General features: G+C 39.8%; 1 protein-coding gene across 1 annotated transcript in view; it reads right to left on the bottom strand.

Annotated features, from left to right (window-relative positions):
• Nucleotides 1-248: 248 nt before the first annotated feature.
• The window catches only part of MRPS5 (mitochondrial ribosomal protein S5), a 29,953-nt gene continuing 7,735 nt past the window's right edge, over nucleotides 249-22,466 (bottom strand). Inside the window, exons 4-12 of the mRNA XM_072634694.1 lie at nucleotides 20,931-21,056; nucleotides 18,638-18,871; nucleotides 16,161-16,195; nucleotides 12,895-12,985; nucleotides 11,895-11,941; nucleotides 11,591-11,648; nucleotides 6,687-6,749; nucleotides 3,916-4,052; nucleotides 249-789 (exon numbers count right to left, since the gene is read on the bottom strand). Coding sequence (XP_072490795.1) covers nucleotides 565-789; nucleotides 3,916-4,052; nucleotides 6,687-6,749; nucleotides 11,591-11,648; nucleotides 11,895-11,941; nucleotides 12,895-12,985; nucleotides 16,161-16,195; nucleotides 18,638-18,871; nucleotides 20,931-21,056 — 1,016 coding nt within the window. The 3' untranslated portion in view covers nucleotides 249-564. The remainder of the gene's footprint in view (nucleotides 790-3,915; nucleotides 4,053-6,686; nucleotides 6,750-11,590; nucleotides 11,649-11,894; nucleotides 11,942-12,894; nucleotides 12,986-16,160; nucleotides 16,196-18,637; nucleotides 18,872-20,930; nucleotides 21,057-22,466) is intronic.

Here is a 22,466-nt window from a genome sequence, read left to right on the forward strand (position 1 = left end):
TTCCAGCACCCCTGATAGGTCAATGTCATCAGTTTATATCTCTACTGATAAGCAAAGCAGGCCCCTGAAAAATTATTTCAAAGCTCTTCATTTCATTAAACTAGTGAACTCCTGTCACTTCTCCAGAAACGTTCCCCTCTCCTGTCTCTGCATTCCCTTTTTAGAGTCCCACCTCAGGGTCAAAATTAACCATCCCCAATATCTCCCTTATTTAGGGTGAAACAACAGAACTTGAAGGAGTTTTCAACTGAATTTTGTAAAAATCAGAATCAGGTTTATTTGGATCTTTAACTACACAGGGTAGTACTGAACTCATGAGTCTTACATGCTTTGAAAAGGGTGCTTCTGATTGTAGCACTTAGGAGAATACCCAGAATGTAAAACTCAGTTTGCCAGCAAATGAAATAATACACTGAAAATTCCATGTACAGTAATAACAAAGAGCTGCATTCATTCAAATAATAGCTGTGCTGCCCCCACCTGGGACGTCTACTTTTCCTGAAAAGCACAACCTGAGTCTTTTCTGTTGGCCCCTTACTTCAGCTAGAAGGGGGAGAAGAAACCTCAGGATGCAGCTCTCTTTAAGTTTGCCCAAACTGACTTTTTCAGTCCCTGACTCTTCTTGACGTCATCCCAGTCCAATTTGGTATCTGGCACCTCATCTTCAGGCTCAGGATCTTTTCTAATGGCTCCCTGAGGAGAGGCGACAACTATGGGCAGAGGACCACATTCCTCCCGGAACTCGACGACATGAAGGCTTTGCTTCTCGGCCAGCTGCTGATGAGTTTCCTATGCAAAACAAAAAGGGAGAGAAAGAAAAAGTCAAGAAGGCTGAAACTGGGAAGGACTTAAATGTGAACAGGTCAATTTTGTTACTAGTGAAGTATTCAATTTCATGTACTTAAAAGTTTATTGTTTCATATACAGTTGTCTTTTTTTTGTTCTTCTTTGTGTATTGAAAGGTTTGTGTTTGTTGATGATTTAAGTTCCTAAGAAAAAAGAACATAAATACTCACATGAAGAAAGCTCCCACAAACAAGATGAAACTCAGCAGCCAAGTATCACTACAATATTGTAAAGTACCGTGTTTTTCACTACGATGAAACCTTCTTGGCTTTAGGGCATCCTTGTCCCCTGGATGCACGCTAGCTGGGCAAGGGGAGAGATGGTAAAGACTAGGAAATGAGGAGGGGAGTGAGTGTCTGTGCATCTTGAGTGTGACTACAGTCTAAATTCTGTTGGTTTGGTATTTAGGCTTCTCCCTTCCATTACTGTGGCATGTTGGGGAAATTTTGTTAAAAAGAAATAAAAACAAAAACAGAGAGTACAGCCACAGTTACTGAAGAGTCAACAATAAAAATCTCTTATCATTAAAGTCCTTGTCTCTATCAAAGGGTTCAATATCAAAAATGGATAAAGTTCTGCAAATGACAAGGAGATGAAAGATGCATCGCCATCTGCTTTATCACTTCACCCAGAGGACCACTGAGTCCTGAGCTGTAGCTGAAATCTCCCGTACATGCTGTCCCCCCCATTAGAGTGGGAGCTCCTGGAGAGCAGGGATTATCTTTTCTGTCTACAGCATTTAGCACAGGATTTTGGACACAGCGAGCACTAATAAATGCTTTCTCATTCATTCATTCCTAGCAAGTGCTCAAAAAATATTTGCTGAACTAAATTAAATGAACTGTCATGTAGTTTCCCAATCAATAGATACAAATAGTACAACAACTATCGGGGAGATCTAAGAACATTTTTGCTGCTAATAATATCAGCTAACACTCATGTTGCTCATTAAGGTTTGCAAAGCCCTTTACAAACACTACCTCATTGGATTCTCACAAATCCCTAAACGTAGGTGCTATTACCATTCTCATTTTACAGGTGGGGCAACAGGCTGAGAGGTTAAGCAACTTGCTTAGCTACCAAGTGTCTGCAGCAGGATTCCCGTTTTCCTGACTGGCAGCATATCGTACAAGCAGGAAGGTGTCTGAGTTTCAAGGCAGAAGCCCTAGTTTACAAGTCCAACTCTGATGCATACTAGCTGCATTTCCAAGAATAAGTCACAACCTCAATGGATCTCAATTTCATTATCTGAAAAATGGGAACAATAATTGCACCATCTACCTCCCTACATCTTTGTGAAGATCAAATGGCATGGCGGGCACTGGGGCTGTATAAACCCAGAATGACTATATATAAACATGTTGGACCTAGAGACAGAAAGCAGTGGAATCAAATCCTAGCTAACAGAATAGCGGTGTGACCCTGGACAAATCTCTACTATCCCTGAGTCTCAGTTGTTTCATCGGCAAAATGAGCATAATTACAGACTCTATCTTACAGTTAGGGTCAGGGTCAAATGAGAATGTATGCAAAGTGCTTGAAAACAGTAGCGTGTATGTGTCAGGTAGCACTGTTATTAATTGTTTAGTGGTGATTTCTCTAGTTTTCAGGTAAATCTGCCTTCAGGAAAATAAGAGGGAAATTCAGTTTCTTCAAAAGATACAGACAACTACATTCTAGAAATTAAAGAAAAATAAAGCAGCACTAATATTTATAACTTATGTGCAGTTACCAAGAGCGGCAAATCCTCACCTGGATGGAAGGTCAAACTGGTGACTTCACTACTGGAAAGACTGCATTGTTTATATTTGTTGATGATGCGTGAAAATTCATAACAAAAAAGAATTTTTTTAAAGTACACAAATACATGTGTATATAGACTCAGGGAAGGGAATAAATTTTTAAGAGTAGAGATGATTCTCTTTACAAGGTGTGCTGGAGAAGTCCAAAGACTTCACGGACAGTGCTAGGGATCAATGGAACAGGCCTCTCCAGTGAACAATATAAGCTAATAGTTAGGTAAGAGTCCCAAGGACCAGATTTACTATTTCAAGTAAAGCTAGTTTCTTTTTCTTGTACTTGCAAGTTATACTAATGTAAGAGGAAAAGGAAAGCCTGGCCAAAAGGATCCAAGGGATTTTCCCTTGTGGAGCAAATACCCACACCTCACCCCAAAAGAAACCTCCCTCAAAGGACAGACTCTACAGTAAGTATTTTGTGACCACTCCATGAAGCATTTATTTAGGTCTATCTGTATGCATTTGACTACTGACATTCTGGTACATAGTATCAGGCTGAGAACACAAACCTATTTTAAATAACTGTAAATACACAGGAATATTTTGGTTCAGCCCAGTGAAGGGTTACCATTGGTATGGGGTCTCCCAAAGAGGAAACCGTCTCTCTCCTTATGTAGAAGGCAGAAGGACAACTGTCCTGCTAAAATAGAACAGAGTTGGGGTAATGGGGGGGCGGGAAGGGTGTCTATGCCAGGGCCATATATGGGCATCAGAAAATGGACTTGAAGGCAAGTATTCTTGACTCCAGGCAGCTCTCCATCCATTAGACCAAGCTGCGGATCCACTTGTAATTAAAGTTCTAAATACCTTCTTATAAGGCAACAGCACTTTGTTCTACAATAGACCCAAAGAATCATCTAGTCCACCTCCCTCATTTTACAGATGAGGAAACAAAGTCCAGAGAAGTTAAGCGATTTGTCCAAGACTGAATCATAGCAATATCACTATCACAGTGTTTAGTAGCAATCTGCTGGCCAGAACTGTGGTAAGAAATAGAGAGCAGATGATAAGCTATGTGCAAAAGATTTTCATTTTAGTGCTAAAATAATTACGTATTGATAGGTCTACCTTCTCAAAAGTCATCTCTCAAAAGCTTTGGTGAACTGAAATTAATCAAGGGAAAGCACTACTGAAGGATAACATTTAACTGAGTACTCACCTCATGAGTGCCAACAATGGCAGCGGGGCATTATGACCTCACTGAAGGAGGCTGAAAACAATGAATGCAATCCAAATTTTTCAAACCATATTAATTATATGCATTATCTACCTGTTTTGATAATGCATGGAAGACTCCTTTGGTTACATTAATTAAGTTGACAGATCCAGTAACCTTTGCATACAAATCTTTAATTCCAATTAGTTTACAAATTGTAACAATGGCTCGATGACAATGAAGACCATGACCTGGAAAACAAGAGAAAATAACAGAAAATATTTACACGCAAAATGATGAGTATGTCTCAACATAAAACCGAAAAGTTTCTGCAAAAACAAAAGCAATGAAGTTCAAATTAGAAAGGAGAAAATTAACGGGGGAAAAATCTTTGCAGCAAATTTCTCTAGAAAAGGTCTGATAGCCAAGACATACAGGGAACTGATACAAATATCCGAGATCCAGAGTCACACTCCAAGAGGGTCAAAGGCCATAAACAGGCCAAATGAAGAAAATTAAGCAGTCAAAAAGCACATGAAAAATTATCTAAGTCACTAATAATAAGAGAAATGCAAATCTTACAGCTCTGAGTTTCCATATGACAAAAAGGGGAAATGACAATATAGGAGGGGCTATGGGAAAACAGGTAGTTTCATATAAAGTCTTGTTCTCCTGTTACACCATGCATATGCTATTTTGTTTCATGTTTTTCAAATTCAGAATTGAAAAAATACATATTTATTAAAAGATATGTGATGTAAAATAGTCACATTCTAAAGGGCAAGTTCATTTTTACGCCTGAGAGGGAGTGAAGAGCATTGGTTTCACTTACTTTTTAATCCCACATATTTCTTTGAGGAAATATGAGGTTCTTAGAAAATGCTCTGCAGGCTGTCCATTTTTTTAAACCTTATTTCAAACTGGATTAGATTCTCCAGGAAGATTCTCATGGATGTAAAACAGAATACATGTTATAGGGGAGAGGTTACTGAGGATAAAATACTTGCTTTAAAGTGAATAAATACATATTTGCCTGAATCTAGTAGGTTTCTGCATTTTATCAGATCTCCTGGACAACTGTTTCCTCGTTGTTTTAGGTTCATGTGCGGCAAAGACAAACTGTAATTACCATTTGCTGAAATGATTAAATTACCTACTTTCATCAGGTCACTCAAAACCTAAAGAACCATGAAAACATATTTGTACTTTTTCTATATAATTAGCTGTGTCAATAACACCAAGAGTAAATTGACTTTTCCCATCAAGTAGGGGGTATCATGACCCAAAATGGCCTTCCAGTTCCTACTGGGCAGTGGGAAATAATTCATGAAATTTCCACTGAGGAACGAAGAACCCTTTTCAAAGTCTGTATTCCAAGAGGGCTCACAGACCAGCCAGCTCTTCATACTCCACCAGAACCACTCCTGAGACATGGACTCCACTATTCTATCTCCCCCCTCTCCCGCCCCCCACCACCACACTTTTCACATTTCTTTGGTTTATGGCCTTCTCTCGTTAGACTAAAAGTTCCTTGAGAGACAGCACTGTCTTTCTTATTTGTATCCCTAGCACTTAGGACGGTATTTGGCACATGGCAGGCACTTGATGTTCACTGACCAACTGTGAGAGTGAAATCTATAAATGACTGATGGTATCTTCAAGGAGTTCAGCAAGATTTCCTACCATGGCTCCCAAGACTGCTGTAGAAGGTGGCATTAGCAGCCAGTGTGCTGTAGCCAGCTAAGTTGCATCAGCTTTAAGGCTCTATTCATTCATATGCTTTGGGAAAAGGTAAACCAGGGCAAAAGCAGTGGTTTTGGACTTAAGAGGACCTAGGTTCAATCTTGATTCTACCTGTGCCCTCAGGCAAGTCACTTAATCTCTCTCAGTCTCAGCTTGTTCATCTGTAAAATAACAGGACAAAACTAGATACCCTTTAAGATCCCCTGAAACTCCAGATTCATGATTGAAAGAGAAGATGGCAAACCTTCAAAAATGGAATATTTTAGGCTACAAATGAAACTGTAACATTCAAATATATAAAGGCCTAAATCTTGAAGTCCAGATATAAAAATAAATATTTTTTAAAATGACAAAATAAATGGTCTTTTTAGGGTATAGTTTTTTTTAACTGGAATTTAAAAGCTGTAATTAAGGCAATAAAGCACATTCTACTATATTTTCCATTTCTTTAATGAAACTGCTCCAAGTTATATAATCCATAAAGTACTGCTTTACTAACACTACCAAAAAAAAGCCTTCAGGATTTATATATGAACATTAAGAGGAAAAAAAATGTCCTTCTCTGACACCAGTCACACCTCTGTGAAAGCTGCTGTGGACAAAACATGAGGCACTGTGACCAACCTGGTGATGAATTTTATTTCTCACACAACAGATGCAGTTGTCACTTGGACCCACTGCAGTGAGGCCCTTCACTCTCATGGCCTTTGAGAACTTGGGGTTCCCTCAAGTCACAATATAATTACTCCACAAAAAGCAATGAGTCTCAAGCCTGTCTATCCATTTAACTGTTGTCTCTACTTCTGTAACACATGTTCTCAGCCCTTAACTTAGAACTGTATCTTTATTATTTTCACATTTACTGACAGTGATGGCTCTACAGTAAATACATAGCTTGAAATTTTCCTTCATTATCTTCATAGTCTCTATTTTCTTATTTTTTATTTAAAGTGTGTTGTTGGGAGGTTTTTTGGTTGCTGCTGTTGGTTTTTGGGGTGGGAGGCTGAGAGGAATGTGAATAAAAAAACAGAATTTGGGTTCTATCAAAACTCATCCTAAATTGGTCACAGGTAACACTGTACAACTCAGGTTAGTTATTTCATTTCCATTTTACCCCCCAAAGCCAATCACTTCTTAAATACCTCTGGGCTGCTTCTTCATCTTGATATGTGTTCTCTTAAATGTTAAAGAAATATCATGGTAAACTAGAGGAACAAAAACAGCGAGGAATTAGACACGAGTCTGCAGCATCCATACCAAAGATAAGAAGTAAATGTCTGCAGGAGCTTAGCCTTATAAATATTGACTTACAAACTTACCCAGAATGATTAAATATTTATGAGCCAACTACTGAATGTCAATTTCTTTTATTCAGTTAATTACTACAGAAAAGAGTTTAAGGAGACTGATAAAATTTGACAATTTATTTCTAAACAGATTAATATAAAAACAATTTACCAAAATACACTCAAATAGATCAGGACATGAAGACACACACCTATCTACCACAGGGGTGTGTAAAACTGCATGCATGGGTCTGTTCAGGAAATTGCTCAAGACATGGATGCCATATTTGCTCTTAGTTGAGAACAATGTGGAGAAGGGGCATAAAATTAAAAGAAGTCCAGAAAAAAGACAGAGTATGATGTGCTCTTTCCATCTATCTGTCATGCCTGGCCCATGAAGAAGCCAAAAGCATCAAAGTTTCTGTTGGTTCTTCTTAGGGCTGCTGCATCTGGATAACAGTGATACACTAGGAAAAGGGCTGAATTTGCAGTCAGAGGACCTGAGTTTCAATCCTGGCTCTTAGGGCATGGGGAATCTGTTGAGGTCAGGTAACCATGTTGAGGCTTGGGGTGCTTGGGACCCCAAAATGCTGACACCCCAGGTCCTGCCCGAATGAATCCAACCCAAGCCTTCTTTCAGCCAAAATAAAACAAAGTTTATTAAAGAATCACCATATTAGGTTGACTCTTAAGGAGCCTCACCATTTGTGACGCTTGTATTGGTAAGTGGTACAGACAGAATCTGAGCTAGATCGTATATGAGCTAGATAGAATATGAGCCAGATTGAATCTGAACACCTTCATGGAGGCAAGATGGAATTTATATACAGAAAGATTGTGGGAGGGATCTAGGACTGGCCAAGTAGTCTGGGGCTAGGGAGGGTCTTGATGGGACTGGGGTGATTACAGGTCAGAGTCAAAGAGAGTGGGATTCTGATGTGATCAAGGGTGGGAAACTGCTGGAGGAAACTGGGAGATAACAGACTATGGAGGGCTGAACTAGGAACCAGGTGGGACAATCCAGAAGTAACAAACAATGGAGGGCCAGACTAGGTTAAGGATAACAGAAATAGGTTCTGGGTATAAACAGCCAGATTAAGTGGGAAGATCCAAAGAGAGTTCAAGGAAGTTCCCAAGGTCTGTACCCCATCAGATCTTATCATATATAGAACCTAATGACCTCTAAGATTCCTTTCAGCTCTCAAACTATGGCCTTTTGTGGCTACTCACAGAGGAATTGGCTGTGAGAGGGAAGAAGGAAGAGTAGAAGTTCAAAATCTATCAGTCTACCTAATTTCTGTAGTTAAGTGAATTTTTTTGAAAAAATTGACATTCAGTGTTGTTAGGGTTAGAGTAGGAATTGGAGACTGAGGTTGGTTTTTATAGTAATGCAATGGCTCAGAAAGTAATTAGTAATGTTTCTGGCAAGTTGTTACTCTGAAAAATTGGAAGTTTCCACAAAATAATCTCTGAACGTTCAGAAATTTATCCCCAACTGAAGACAATTACCTACCAGGATAGACTTTTTACTCAAAACAAAAAATTTCAATATTTACACACTCAAGAATATTACTAAAAGATTTCCAAAAACAGTACATTTTCAGATGTTTTTGTTCAGTCGTTTCAGTCATTTCTGACTCTCCATGACTCCACTTGAGGTTCTTGGCAAAGATACTGGAGTGGTTTGCCATTTCCTTCTCCGACTCATTTTACAGATGAGGAAATTGAGGCAAACAGTGTTAAGTGACTTGCTTAGGGTCACACAGCTAGTGTCTGAGGCCAGGCTTGAACTCAGATCTCCTTACTCCAGACCAGGGGCTCCATCTACTGCACCACTCAGCTACTCCTTGACTATACTTATTTGTTAAGCAGGTGAAGGCATGAGTTAGGGGACTGTGATTGAGAAATCAAAACAGGAAAACTATATCAGTAAGATATTTTTAAATATACAGAAGAACAAAAGGTCTGGAGGGGACACCGATTCTGTTACTGAATGTGATACTTTTTCAAAACAACATAAGTTCACAGTTTCACATACAATTTCCTTTTATTATATTCTTTGTATATTAAAACACTCCTGTTTATTGTTACATTCGTAATAGAGGAAAAACTTTTAAAGCGTATGGAAATGGATATTTAACATCTCCAGGAATTAAAATGCAAGCAAATTATATCCAAAGGATAGCACCACACTAGGCAGGACTAGGTGGCACGGTGGAAAGAGTGCAGGGTCTGGAGGGAGGAAGATCGTCTTCCTGAGTTTAAATCTGGCCTCAGACACTCACTAGCTGTGTGACTGAGCAAGTCCCTTACCCTTGTTTGCTTTAGTTTCCTCATCTATAAAACGAGCTGGAGAAAGAAATGGCAAACCACTCTGGGATCTCTGCAAAAAAACAGCATACAAAAACTAAACCCCAAATGGGGTCATGAAAAGTCGTCCAACAGGACAGCACCCACGTTAAAAAGCCTGACTGCTGATCTAGATTTGGGAATCAATCAAAAAGCATCTGTTAAATCCCTACTATGTTAAACACCTTTCCTGACCCAAGCGCCATGTACTGTGTGCTATGCACAGCAGATACAAGGACAAAAAAAGGATAAAGGGTCCCTGCCCTTAAGCAAGTTACGTGTTATCAGGGAAAACACACACATATATATGCGCATCAAAAAGAGCCACTGCAAATACAAGGTATCTTTGAGGGGAGCAGGGGAGAATGAGGAATGGGAAGCACTAAGCAGCTGGAAGGCCTCGTGCAAAAGGTGGCATTGGAACTGAGCTTTAGAATTAACTGGAGATTCTAAAGGGGGGGTTGGGAAAGGGATCAAGCAGTTATTAAGCACCCACCATGTGCCAAAGCTAAGCACTTTGCAAATATTAAGAGGAAGAAGTGTGGAGAAGCATGCATTCCAGGAATGAGGGACAAAGACATGGAGGTGGAAGGCAGAATGCTGTCTGTGAACATCAGCAAACAAGTTAGTTTGGCCAGACTACAAAAAGCACGAAGGGAAGTTATCGATAATCTGGATGAAAAGACAGGCTGGAGGCAGAAGGGCTCTCCTACTGTTAAGAGGGAGCCACCGAAGGGTAACATATGGTCAAAGGGTATTGAGACAACCACTGTGGTGCCTGTGTGGAGGATGTAGCATAGAGGGGGGACTCAATCAGAAGGCTCCTGCAATGCTGCAGCCAAGAAGACAGGAGTGCTTGAATTAGAGGGTGGTAGTGTAAGTGGAGAGAAGGGGATGTCTAGGTGAGATAGGGGCAGAATCAACTTGGCAAGTGACTGACTAGCTACAGGAGTGGAGGAGGTCTCAGAGGGCGTGAACTTGGATACCAGAAGGATGCTTTTGCCCTCAGGTGAGAGAGGGAAGTTGGGAAATGGGGTATGAGAGAAATGATTACTAATAACTGATGATCTAGGGAGATTCTGAGTTCTTACTTTTCTCTATCCTCATTTCAAAACCTCGTCTCTGAAGGCTGAGTTAACCTCCTCTATCTGACCCCACCCAATATTACAAGGAATCTCAAGTGTAAGGTGAATTCCACTCAATCAAGATCCTTTTGTCTAAAATGTCCAAGGTTGCAGGGTGATCTGGATATAGAGATCATAGTTTCTTGGTCCAAGGGTGACAGGCCCTCACTGGAGTAAATCCACTACTCTTTGTAATGTCCACCTCTTATTAACTGTTAACCAATCAGAGTTGATTGTCATCCTTTTGAACACTCTTCTTCCAAAAGGGCATTTAAGCCTTGAGCCCACCACCATGACTGTCTTTGGTCTAAGACAACCAATTGATCAGCCTTGTATTTAAAATGCTGGCATTATTAATAAAATGATCAAATTAGCCAGAAATTATCTCTCTCCACCCTTTTCAAATGCCACAGGTAGGTCTGGGGAGAAAGACAATCAGTTCTGTTTTAGAAATGTTCAGACTACACTATGGAACATTAGAGAAATCTAACAAGTAGCTGGGAATGTGGAACTGGAGATCAGGAGAGACCAGGGCTGGATATACAGATCTGGCAATCACATGCATGGAGATGACAATTAAAATTGGGGGGTCGGGGAGAGGCCTGAGGGAGGGAAGGGGAAGCAGGGGGGAAGGGCATAGAAGGAAGGGGAGAGGAGAAGGAGAGACTGAGAAGTTACAGTCAAACTCTAGAAGAAGAACCAAGGGAAAGCAATATGGCGAGATCTCAGAGAGGGTGGCCAAAAGTGTCAGATGCTGCAGAGTGTCCAAAACGGAACAGGACAGAGAAAAAACAACTAAGAGATCACTGTTAATTTTAGAGAACCATTTCAGTTGAGTGATGAGACTGGAAACAATATTGCAAAGGGTTAAGAAATGAGTGAGAAGAAAGGAAGCAGAAGCAGCTAAAGTACACAGCTTTTTCTAGGGGTTTGAATGAAAGGAAAAGCTATAGGATGATGAAAAATCAGTCAGTGGGTCAACAAGCATTTATTAGGTACCCAGGTAATGGTACTAAGGATACAAGTCCCTGCCTTCAAAAGGCCCAAATTCTAATTTCTTACTCAGCAATCATGAGCGGCTGGCAAAGAGAAAGCACATACCAAGTACATGGTGGGCATTCAATAATATCATTCAGTACTAACCATCCCAATGATATTAACTAAAAGAGGATTCTACTTCAACAATAATGTCAAACAAGAAATGTTATCTAATAATTGCACATAATCCTGCATAATCTTTTTAATAAAAGTTATGATGTATAAGTACTAAAGGTTAGAAATACATACTTGTGTGGTCTTCATATCTTTCTACATAATGCAAATAATGAATTGCTTTATTCTTTGCCTAAAAGAGAACAAGAAAAAAATTAAATTGTTATAATTTCTTAAAGTCATTTTTATAAATTAGTGATTTCATCTCTTTAAATGTGCTTATTATAAAACTTGTGAAAGTTGTTTATGTGATAAATATAATGAGCTTTCTACCAAGTCCACCACACAAACCTTGCATAAAAGTTCATGATCATTAGAGCATCTAACCAATGTGGCTGTAATTCCTTAAGTAGTCAAAAAAAAAAAGAAATCTACATACTTTTCTAAAAGCATTCATGCGATCAGGGGCTTTCCCAATAGCAAAACCTAGGCGAAAAAAAGCAAAAACACCAATGAAGAGACATATTCTCAGCAAACACAAATAGTTTTTACTTCATTCCATGGTTCAAACTATGTCATGATGACCAAACACATTATCACCCAAACGCTTCATGGTTCTACTCCAATGGAACAACATATAAAATGTGAGATGCCTAGGCCTCTGTGTGTGCAGGATGCAGTGTGTGCAAATGCTGACTATTTTTTGAATTTCAAACTTGAACTAAAATATTTAGATTATTACAATATTAGCTTAGAGGCATAAAATTATTTTCCATGAATCAACAGATATTCTCAAACTAGAAGATTAGATGTGGATGTCAGGTATATCAGAAAAGGATCATAAATGTTGAAAAAGATACATATACTCAGAAAAACCATGATGAACCAGAAATTCATATACCAGAAAATGAAATGAAACATCTTTGAATTGTTAATCTGCATTTTACTGTGGTGTCCAAAAAGCAGCAATAGAAACAAAGATAAATATTTTTGCCTGTGAGAAATAAGTAATGGGGAGAATGATAAAATATGACAGAGAATTTTAAAATTCAATCACACATAGAAAAAGATATTTTAAAATCAGTTTTTGATCAATGTGTAAAATTGAAACCTTTAATTTTTACAAATCTCAAAATGCCATAATCCTAGGTTGTAATTACATAAAAGGTGAGAATCAAACTATTTTTTAGAAAAGAAGAAATATGTGATCTGGTAAAATAAACTGCCTTAGTATTTAAAAATGTAAAGCCTATTTTCAGGAAAATTTGAGCATGGAACACTTTCACTGTTCTTATAAGGGAAAAAGACAAATGGTGCTGAAGGACTGAAACAGTTAAAAAAAACAAATGATAAACCATCATGCCTCCCAGAGTATCAGTCTCAAACAGCCACTTCCCAGCTCTGAAGGGCCCGACGTGGCATCGTCAGACCATACTCACCTGCGGCTCCATTTCCATTGCCAACAACTACAAGGACTCGCACTGACTTCTTCCTTCCTTCTTTTGCTGTCATATTAAAAACACTTCTTACCTGAAAAACAAAAGGCTTCGTGATCACAGTGCTTGGGGACATTCCATGGTCAGGTCTGTGCTTTGAAGAGAACAGTCTGGGATCTGAGGATGGATTACGGTGGGCAGAGACATGAGGTGGGAAGAGCCTGATCATGCTCCCTCCATCTTGCGCTTGTGAAGTCCGCTTTCTTTAAGCACAAGTATAAAAACTTTACATCTATCCATATGGAATTTCATCTTACTAGATTCTGTTCAAGCCTGTCAAGAATCCTGACTCTGCCATCCAATACCTATAACGGTACCTATGTGGACTTGCGCAAATCACTCAACTTGCTTGGGCTGGAGTTTTCTCATCTGTAAAATGAAGGAGTTATTAACAAGGAGCTGGCCTCTGAGTTCCCTCATAGCCCTGGAGCTATAACCTGATGATTCTATGTTAAACAGCACAGGACCACAAAGATGCCTGCTGTTCCCCAATGGTACCATTAAGGACTACTCTCTAAGTCTGCTCAAACAGCTCAGAATCCATCTAGCCACACTTTTCTAGCCGACATTTTTCTATCCTTTCCAAAGAATAGCAGAAGACACTTTATCAAATGTTTTACAACAATCTAGATAAACTACAGGGGCACCTAGGTGGTGCAGTGGATAGAGCACCAGTGCAGGAGTCAGGAGGACCTGACTTCAAATCTCACCTCAGACACTTGACACTCACTAGCTGTGTGACCTTGGGCAAGTCACTTAACCCCAATCGCCTCATCCTGGGTCATCTCCAGTCATCCTGATGGATATCTGGTCACTGGATTCAGATGGCTCTGAAGAAGAAGCGAGGCTGGTGACCTGCACAGCCCTCCCTCACTCAAAACAAAAGTCATGTGCAAGTCATGTCATTATTTCTCTGATGGCATGGTCTTCTTCAGCAATGAAGGACAAACACACACAAGGGTTCAGAGCTTTTCAAAGCAGGTTCAGAGGACTCCTTAGAGCTCTACCTATGGTTCCTACAGAGGTGGCCAGGGTCCTTATAATACTAGAGCAGAGATCATTCACCTAGGGTCCAGAGACCTCACCTACCCCATGAGGGATCTATGAACCAATTTTAGAACCTCCCTCTGCTTCTTCAGTCTGCTAAAATCCCCAGAGCTTTTTCATCCTCTCCTCTCTTACACCTGACTTCTAAGTTTCCCCTCCAGTACCAGCCAAAATGGCCTTCTCTGATCCTCCCACAGGATACTCTCTCCTTCATCTCTGTGACTTTTTGAAGGTCCTCCTCCCTGTTTCATTTAACACCCGTTCAAGCACTGCCGCAGAGCTTCCCCTGAGCCTCCCCAACTGTTGGCGCCCTTCCTCCCAAAATGCTCTGTACTATATGTATTTATGATCTTTCTGTTCATTGTATGTATGTGCCTATGATTATCTCCCCAGTTAGAATGTAAGGACTTTGTAAGTGGGCGTTGTTTCATTCTTTGTAGGACACACACACACTCTATATAGATAGATAGCTACATAAATGTAGATATACATATGTATATACAGATATAAAAATGTAGACATAGATACAAAGAAGGTGTAGATATATAGATATATCTATACATAGATCTATTACATTTATCTATATAGACAGATATATCATGCACATATGCATGAAAGAGACAGAGAGAGAGAGAAAGAAATAGAGAGAGAGACAGAAAGAGACAGAGAGAATCTTACTGGAATCAGTGTAATGCTCTGGCCTGTCAGGCACCTCTGACTTTCATGCACATCCTGCTGTCTGTGAGTTCCTCTCAAGGCTCTATTCTGATCTGCCTCCTCTTTTCTATTTACACCTTAGAATAAGACCATAGATCTAAAGCTGGAAGTTACGCTCAAGATCATCTAGTCCAAAGTTGTCATTTTACAAAAAAGTAAACTGAAGTCCAAGGAGGTCAAGTCACTTGCCAGGGCCACAAAGAGCACCAGAGATGAGATGTTTCTAGTCCTACTGGTGATCACATCAGCTCCTGTGGATTCACTGACCATCTCCAAGTATGTGACTTTCCCAGCCCCTCCTGAATTCCAATCAACCAAACTGCTTATTGTGTATCTCCTCCAATAGGTCACATAGGCACCACAAATTTAACATGTCTGAAATAAAACTCATTATTGTTCCCTCATAACCAATCCCTCCTATGAATTTCCCCATTTAGGTTGAAGACACAACCATCCTTCTAGTCATCCAGATTTGCAAACTCAGCGTCATCCTCCATGCTTCACTTTCCTCCACTCCTCCCCCATCAAATCTGAACAGGTGCCGTTCCTACTGAATCTACTTTCACTCTTATCTCTTCCATCTGTTCCTTCTCCTCCACTCACATGGTCACCTCTTGCCTATAACAGCCTCCTAACTAATCCCCTTTCAACCAGTGTCTGCCTTCTCCAATCCATCCATTGCTGGGCCTGGCGTCAGGAAGACGAGTCCAAATCTGGCCTCAGACATTTACTCCTCTGCGCCTCAGTTTTTTTCAACAGTAAAATGTTGAGGATAACAACAGCACCTACCTTGCATGGCTGCTGTGAGGATCAAATGACATAATATTTGTAAAGAACTTAGTGAGCATGGTGCCTGGCACGCAGAAAGTAACATAGGAATGTGTATTCCCTTCCTTTCTCTCTTCCTACCCTCAACACAAGCTGATATCCCAAAGTATAACTGCCCGTGTCACTACCTGGTCAAAGAGCCCCCTTGTGCCAGTAGGATCAAATGCAAAATCCTCCAGCATTAACTAGCTTCCACCTAACTCTGGGGACTCACTTCACATCCCTTTACTTCACAGACTGGGCAGTTCAGGGCAGCTGGCCTACTTACTGTTCCTCATCTAAAACATCCCATCTTGTGTCTCTGTCTCTGTGACCTCACAAAAGCCGCCACCCTACCTGGAAAGCAGCCTCTCTTCCCTTCTGCCTGTTGGACTCCTCATTTTCTTCAAAGTCCAACCCTGTCCCAGAGCCTCCACAAGACCTTTCCTAATCCTTCTGGGGCTCGTGTTCTAGCTCCAAAATAACTTTGTACATATTGTGTGCTTGCTTATATGTGTAAGTGTTATTTTCTTCAATTCTCCTTGAAGGCAGAAATTGGATCATTGTATCCTTGATGCTTAGCCTAGTGCCTGGCACACAGTTGAGGCTTTAAAAATTCTTGACAAATAAAAGCTTACCTCGAGTATTCTGGTATCAAAATCTTCATAAGTTTCTGTTGAGATAAAAGAAGACATTTATATAAATTTGCTTACATAGTTCATATTCTAAATCATTATTTCTACCAGGCACCTCTCTAAAAAAATGCCCATGAAGCAGGAAACAACCTTAGAGATCATCAAGGAGTTCATTTCTCATTACTGTTTGCTAATTCCCTTTTGCTTTGAAGGGTAGGCCCTTAACAGTCCAAGGAAGGCTGTTAAAAACCATTGAAAACAGTACCCCTCTTGAAAGGCCCCATATGGACAGAAATCAAAGGTTTAGAGCAGGAAGAGACCTCAGAGGTCATCCAACCCAACTTCCCTCATTTTATACATGAGTAAACTGAAGCCCAAAAAGTCTGAGCAATTTGCCCAGGATCACATGGCATCTAAAAGTCTGAGGCAGGATTCAAATCCAAGACTTCCTGACTCTAAGCTCAACACTCTACCTATTACACTCTACAGCTTCTACAGAGGCATTCAGCCTCTGTTGATTGTGTCATGGACTCCTGAGCAGGCAGCCTGAGGCAGCATGGAGATTCCCTCACAAAATCACATCTTTAAACATATAAAATCAAACACACAGTGTGGGACAAGTGGACAAGATGAATCCCCAAGACTTACTTCAGCAAGGTTCCTGAGGTGGGAAACTTCTATTCAGCCTCCTTGCCACCCTTGCCTCAACATCCCTAGCCACCCCATTACTGCACCATTAACTTCCCTGCCCTATTTGTGTAACACAGAGACCCTACCCTCCTTAAAAATATCCCAGCTTCTAGGCATGATGACTCTGTCCTGTTCTATGTCTGCCATGTGGCTGTAAATGACCCCCAATAAGACCAGCTGCAGCAGTCAGGGTCTCTCAGTGTCTGAGTCCTGGGGACTCCTCCCTTTCTGGTCTGACCAACAATTTCTTTGATTTAGTGAGATGAGTTATACTCAGACAATAACTTCCTTATCTATCTCTTATAACTAATAATAAACCTTTTTCTCCAATAAGTATACAACTCTATTTCTTATAGTCACCTGTGTTTAATGAATAGCTATCTTTCTTTTCTTTATTCATACAATGATACACTGAATAATTCTTAACTTATGAAAACTACCCTAAAATATGTCTATAAAGGACCTCTAAGGCCAGGCTCATGGTGGATGGCATCCATGCTATCTACCTAGCCTAAAAAATGCTCTTCTATGCATTCTTAATTGGATGAGAACTGACACTATTGGATCTCTGCCAAATTCCACCAAAACAATTACAAATCAATTATGGTGAAATAGTTACCAAAATAAAACATGTATAGATCCCAGATTTAAAACCCCAGTACTGAATCTGAAGTTTTAAATAATCTGAGGCAAGAGATCATAAAATACTAAGAACTAGAAGAGATTTAAGAGGTCCTCTAAAATGTAAAATGCAATATTTTTGCACAGAGCAGGCTCCTGGTAACTGCTTAATGAACTGAACAAGGAAATAGAAGTGTTTTAAATATAGGGCAAAGGGGAGAAAATGCAGTCAGCTCTTAATTTAAAAATATTTTTGGTGAAATACAGTCAACACTAGCAAAAAGCATTTATTAAAAACACACTCCTCTGAACAAAAGTCTAAGATCACTGAAATGACTCTGAATGCCTTTTCTTACTACAGAGTAATATACTTCAAAGCACCTTTACCCTCCTTGATGTGGGTATTTGCTCCATCAGCACAAATAAACCTACACAGTCTTCTTATCCTATGCAACTTCTCCCTATGCTCCTTCACAGATTCCCACAGAAGACCATGCCCAACATGCCAAGGATCTTCCTTTTAATCTTTTTATGTGTCAGGTCATCATCCACCAGCCATCCCTCTCCCACTTCATTTTCTAGCTCTTCCTCAAATGTGTCTTAGTCTAAACATGGCACGTTCAGGACAATCTATCAGAATAAAAAGGCATCAGATTTCAGGAGCTAGTTTTTGTTGTCATTTTAAAGAGATCTAAGTCATCCCCACAAAAGCCTTTCCAAATTCTAAGAGAAGAGTTAAGATTTTATAAATTATCCACTTCAGGGACTGGTCAATACCGACTGTAAACCAAAATAGGAGAATACATTCACTTACTGTGCTACTTACTACCTGTATGATCTTGGGCAAATAATTTAACTTTCCTAGGCTTCAGTTTCCTCATCTTTAAAATGAGGAGGTGGGAACAGACATTCTTTGAAAATTCTTCCAGGCCTGAAATTCTATGGATATCCTGAACATATCCCAAGGGAAGGGAAGCAATCTATTTAATAGGATCTATTTTAAAAGGTATGCAAAATTGGTCAAGTATATTCAAGAGTTTTCTTACAAGTGTGTGTGTTCAACACCACAGTTATTTTCTTAAAATGAAAATGAATGGATTTTTAAATTTCAGAAGTAAATATCAAAGATAAACATATCCTATGATAAAAACAAAAAGAGATATCATTACCTCCATTAGGACCAGGATCTGGGGGTCCTAAGCTGATTCCTCCCCAAGAGCTTCCAGTCCAACCTCTCTCCCGCTTAATCTTCTTTTTTCTCTTTTTGTCCCACTCGTCTCTCTGCTGGATCATTTCAGCCTGCATCCTTTCCTGTTCTTCTTTGCCTCTTTGGCTGACTCCTTGAACCATCCCATGTTTTAAAACAGGGGCATTCAAACCAGGCCAGAGAAAACCAGATCGTCCTTAAGATAAGATAGAAAGAAAATTACTTGCCTTATAAGTCAAAATCTAGGCTTTTTTTAAACTGATGTCGTAAATCAATCAATCAATCAAATATTTATTAAGTGCCTACTATGTGCCAAGTATCAGCTGAATAGTCAGAAATACAAAAGATGCAACAATTCCTACTCACAAGGAGCTAACATTTTAATGGGGAACACAGCACATACCTACAAAACATGTACAACATAAATAGAAATGTAATAAATATGGATAAAGACAATGTAATTAAATATAAGATAGTTGGGAGGGAAAGCACGAGCAGTTGGAGGAATCAGGAAAGTCTTTGCACAGAAAATGGTCCTTGAGAAGAGACTGTGGAACTCTGCGAGACAATGGAATCAAGAGATCACTGTTAACTTTGGAGAGAGTCATTTTAGCTGAGTGCCGAAGGAGGCTGCACATCACAGGCAGGGACGACAGTTGGTGCAAAGACAGACAGACAGACAAGCTACACGGTGCCTTGGAGAAGAACAGCAAGAAAACCAATCTGACTGGATCCAGAGAGCAAAAGGGAAAGCAACAGCCAGCGAGGCTGGAAAGACAAGTCGGGGCCAGGTTATACACAGCCTTAAAAGTTAAACAGAAGAGTTTATATTTTAATCTAATGCAATAGGAAGTCACTGGAACTGTTTCAGTAGGGCAGCAACATGTTCACAGCTGCACTTAAGAAAAATGACTTTGGCAGCAAATGTGTAAGGTGGCCTAGAATGAGGAGAGACTTGAGGCAGAGAGACAAATTGGAAAGCTATTTCAATAGCCTAGGTGAGAGGTGATAAGGGCTGTGCAAGTGTAGAGAAGGGGTCAGATTTGAAAGATGTCCTGAAGGCAGGAATGGTAGATTTGACAACTGATGGGCTAGGGGAAGGAAGGGGAGGGAAGGAGAAGGAAGGGATATAAAATAATATAAAGGTTATGAACCTGGGAGATTGGGTTAGAGAGGTTTGGAAGAGGGAACAAATAGGGAGAAAGATAATGAGTTCAGTTTGTTGGATCAAGATTAAGATATATCCAGATCATACAGTTCTAACAGGCCACTGGTGGTATGGTACGGAAGCTTAGGAAGAGAATGCGATGGGATCTATAGACCTGGAAGTCATCTACAAAGAGATGACAGTTAATTCCACGGGAGCTGATGAAGTTAATGAGAAAGAGCATGTAGAGGGAAAAGAGGATCTAGGAAAGAAGTCTGGGAATAACAGAGGCATGATAGAGATAATGAGTCAGCAAAGGGGACAGAAAACACGCCATCAGGCGGGTAAAAGGCAATCCAGGAGAGAGAAATGTCATGAAAACCCAACGGAGGAAAGTACTCAGGAGAGAGGGGGACAGTAGCATCAAATGTAGCAGACAGGTCAAGAAGGAGTAAAGACTGAGAAAAGAGCATCAAAATGAGGAATCAAGGGATTGCTGGTAACTGGAGAAAGTCATTTCAGTTGAGTGATGAGGTGAGAAGCCAAATAGCAAATGGCTAAGGAATTCAAGAGAGTAAAGGAAATAAGGGGAGTAAAATAGACATCACATTGAAACCCAAGATCAACTGGTCCCCTCTCTTTTTGCAACAGCCCCAGGATCCCTGGACTTGGTGAGCAATGTTATTCCCTTTCCTTAAGTTTGACACTGGTTTTTATATTTCATGTGTCAAGCAACCAGACATGGGAAATGCATTGGTAGACACAGCTCCTGTTCTACCACAAAAACACAGAAACAAAGGTACAAACACCCCCAAATTCTATAATGGACTCCCACCCAGACTTTCTTTGGTTGGTTGACAAACAGAACACATGTATGTCTCCACAGGAGAAGGCACAAGTTTGTTCCTTGCCCCAGACCCCCATCTTTCCTCAGAGAGCTCAGGCAGCCCCCTCAAAGCAACCCAACCCTCAAATCCACTAGCTTTTTCAAGGGAACTGAGATGAGGGAAATGGCATCTCAGTGAGTGATGGCTGCCCCATTTTGGTTTCTTCAGGATCTCAATAACAATAAAAAGACGATTAAACTTTTCCGATAAATAAGGCATACCTTCACCAATAATCTGGCCTCTGTTTAAGTCCTTCCTCCTTTTTTTCTTGCTTCTTTTTCCTCTCCCTTTCCTTGCGCCAGCACCAGACTCCGCTAAGGCCCCTTTCCATAGTTCATCTGCTGTCACTGCAAAGAAAAAGAGACAGTCAGAAATAATGGAACACAACAACCTAGTGTTCAACAAACTAGAAAACATAAACTACTTATGAAAGAACTCATTTGTCGATAAAAACTGCTGGAAAAATGGAAAAACAGTCTGGCAGAAATTAGGCTTAGACCAACACCTTACATCTTATTCCATAACACATTCTAAAGGGATATGTGACCTTAATATCAAAGATAGTACTACCCAAAAAACTAGAGAAACAGATCAAATACCTGAAACAAAGGCAGGAAATGTGTTCGCAACCAAGCAAAAGATAGAGGCAATTACAAAAGACAAAAAATAAATAACTTTGATTACATGACACTGTTAAGCTTCTACACAAACAAAATTAATGTACATAGAGGACAACAAGGGAAATAGTGGAATGGAGAAAAAAAATCTTTGCATCAAATTTCTCTGCAAAGGGTTTGATAGAAAAGTCACATAAACAATATAAAAAAAAAAGCCATTCTCCACAAATAAGTGGTCATATGACATGAACAAACTGTTTTCAAAAGAACTAAAAACTATTAACAATCAAATAAAAGAATGTTCCAAATGACTAACAGAAAAATGCGAGTCAAAACAATGCTGAGGTTTCATCTCACTCTCTGCAAACAGGCAAGGATAACAAAAGATGGACATAGTTAAAGTTGGAGGGGCTGTGGGAAGATAAGCACACTGGTGCATTGTTGAATGCTGTGAATCAGTACAAACATTTTAGAAAACAATTTGGAAACATGCAAATAAAGTGACACAGAGATTTCACGACTAGACAAACTCCAAGGAGGCAATCAAAAAAAACAAAGTTTCCATACATACCAAAATTAGTTATAGCAACACTTTTTGTGGTAGCAAAGAAGTGGAAGCAAGCAGATGGCTAAAAAAACTATATTCTTTTGTTTATCTGTCTTGGAAGAAGATACTCCCTAGCAAGGTTTATTTAGTTGTCTTTAAGGGGAAGTGTCTTAAGTCAAAATAAACTATATTGATAATTTTTTTCAAATAAAGACATACAAAGAAGGTACAAGTGACCAATCAGTAAAGTCACTGCCCTACAAGTAAGGTTTTAGTCTTCCTAGCACTCACTCTGGCAAGGAATTCTTTTTGAAGGCAAAAAACCAACAAGTCTTTATTTTCTTAAAATTCCCATACTAACACAATTTCAATCCCAATCTCACACAAAGGCAATGAAAGACCTTTCTAGTAATTTGTGATTAATGCTGTCTCTCCCAAGAGGTTAGCTATAACACATGTACCATGGGAACCAATTTACTTGGCTAGATTATTTCCTAAGGAAATCACTTAAAAGTGACTCGAGGGTTCTAAAGACAGTGCAGAATCCATTGACTAATATCTGGACAGCCCTACAAAAGCCTGGGCTTATTTCT

This window comes from Notamacropus eugenii, chromosome 1 (genome assembly GCF_028372415.1).
Source record: "Notamacropus eugenii isolate mMacEug1 chromosome 1, mMacEug1.pri_v2, whole genome shotgun sequence".
Taxonomy (NCBI): Eukaryota; Metazoa; Chordata; class Mammalia; order Diprotodontia; family Macropodidae; genus Notamacropus; species Notamacropus eugenii.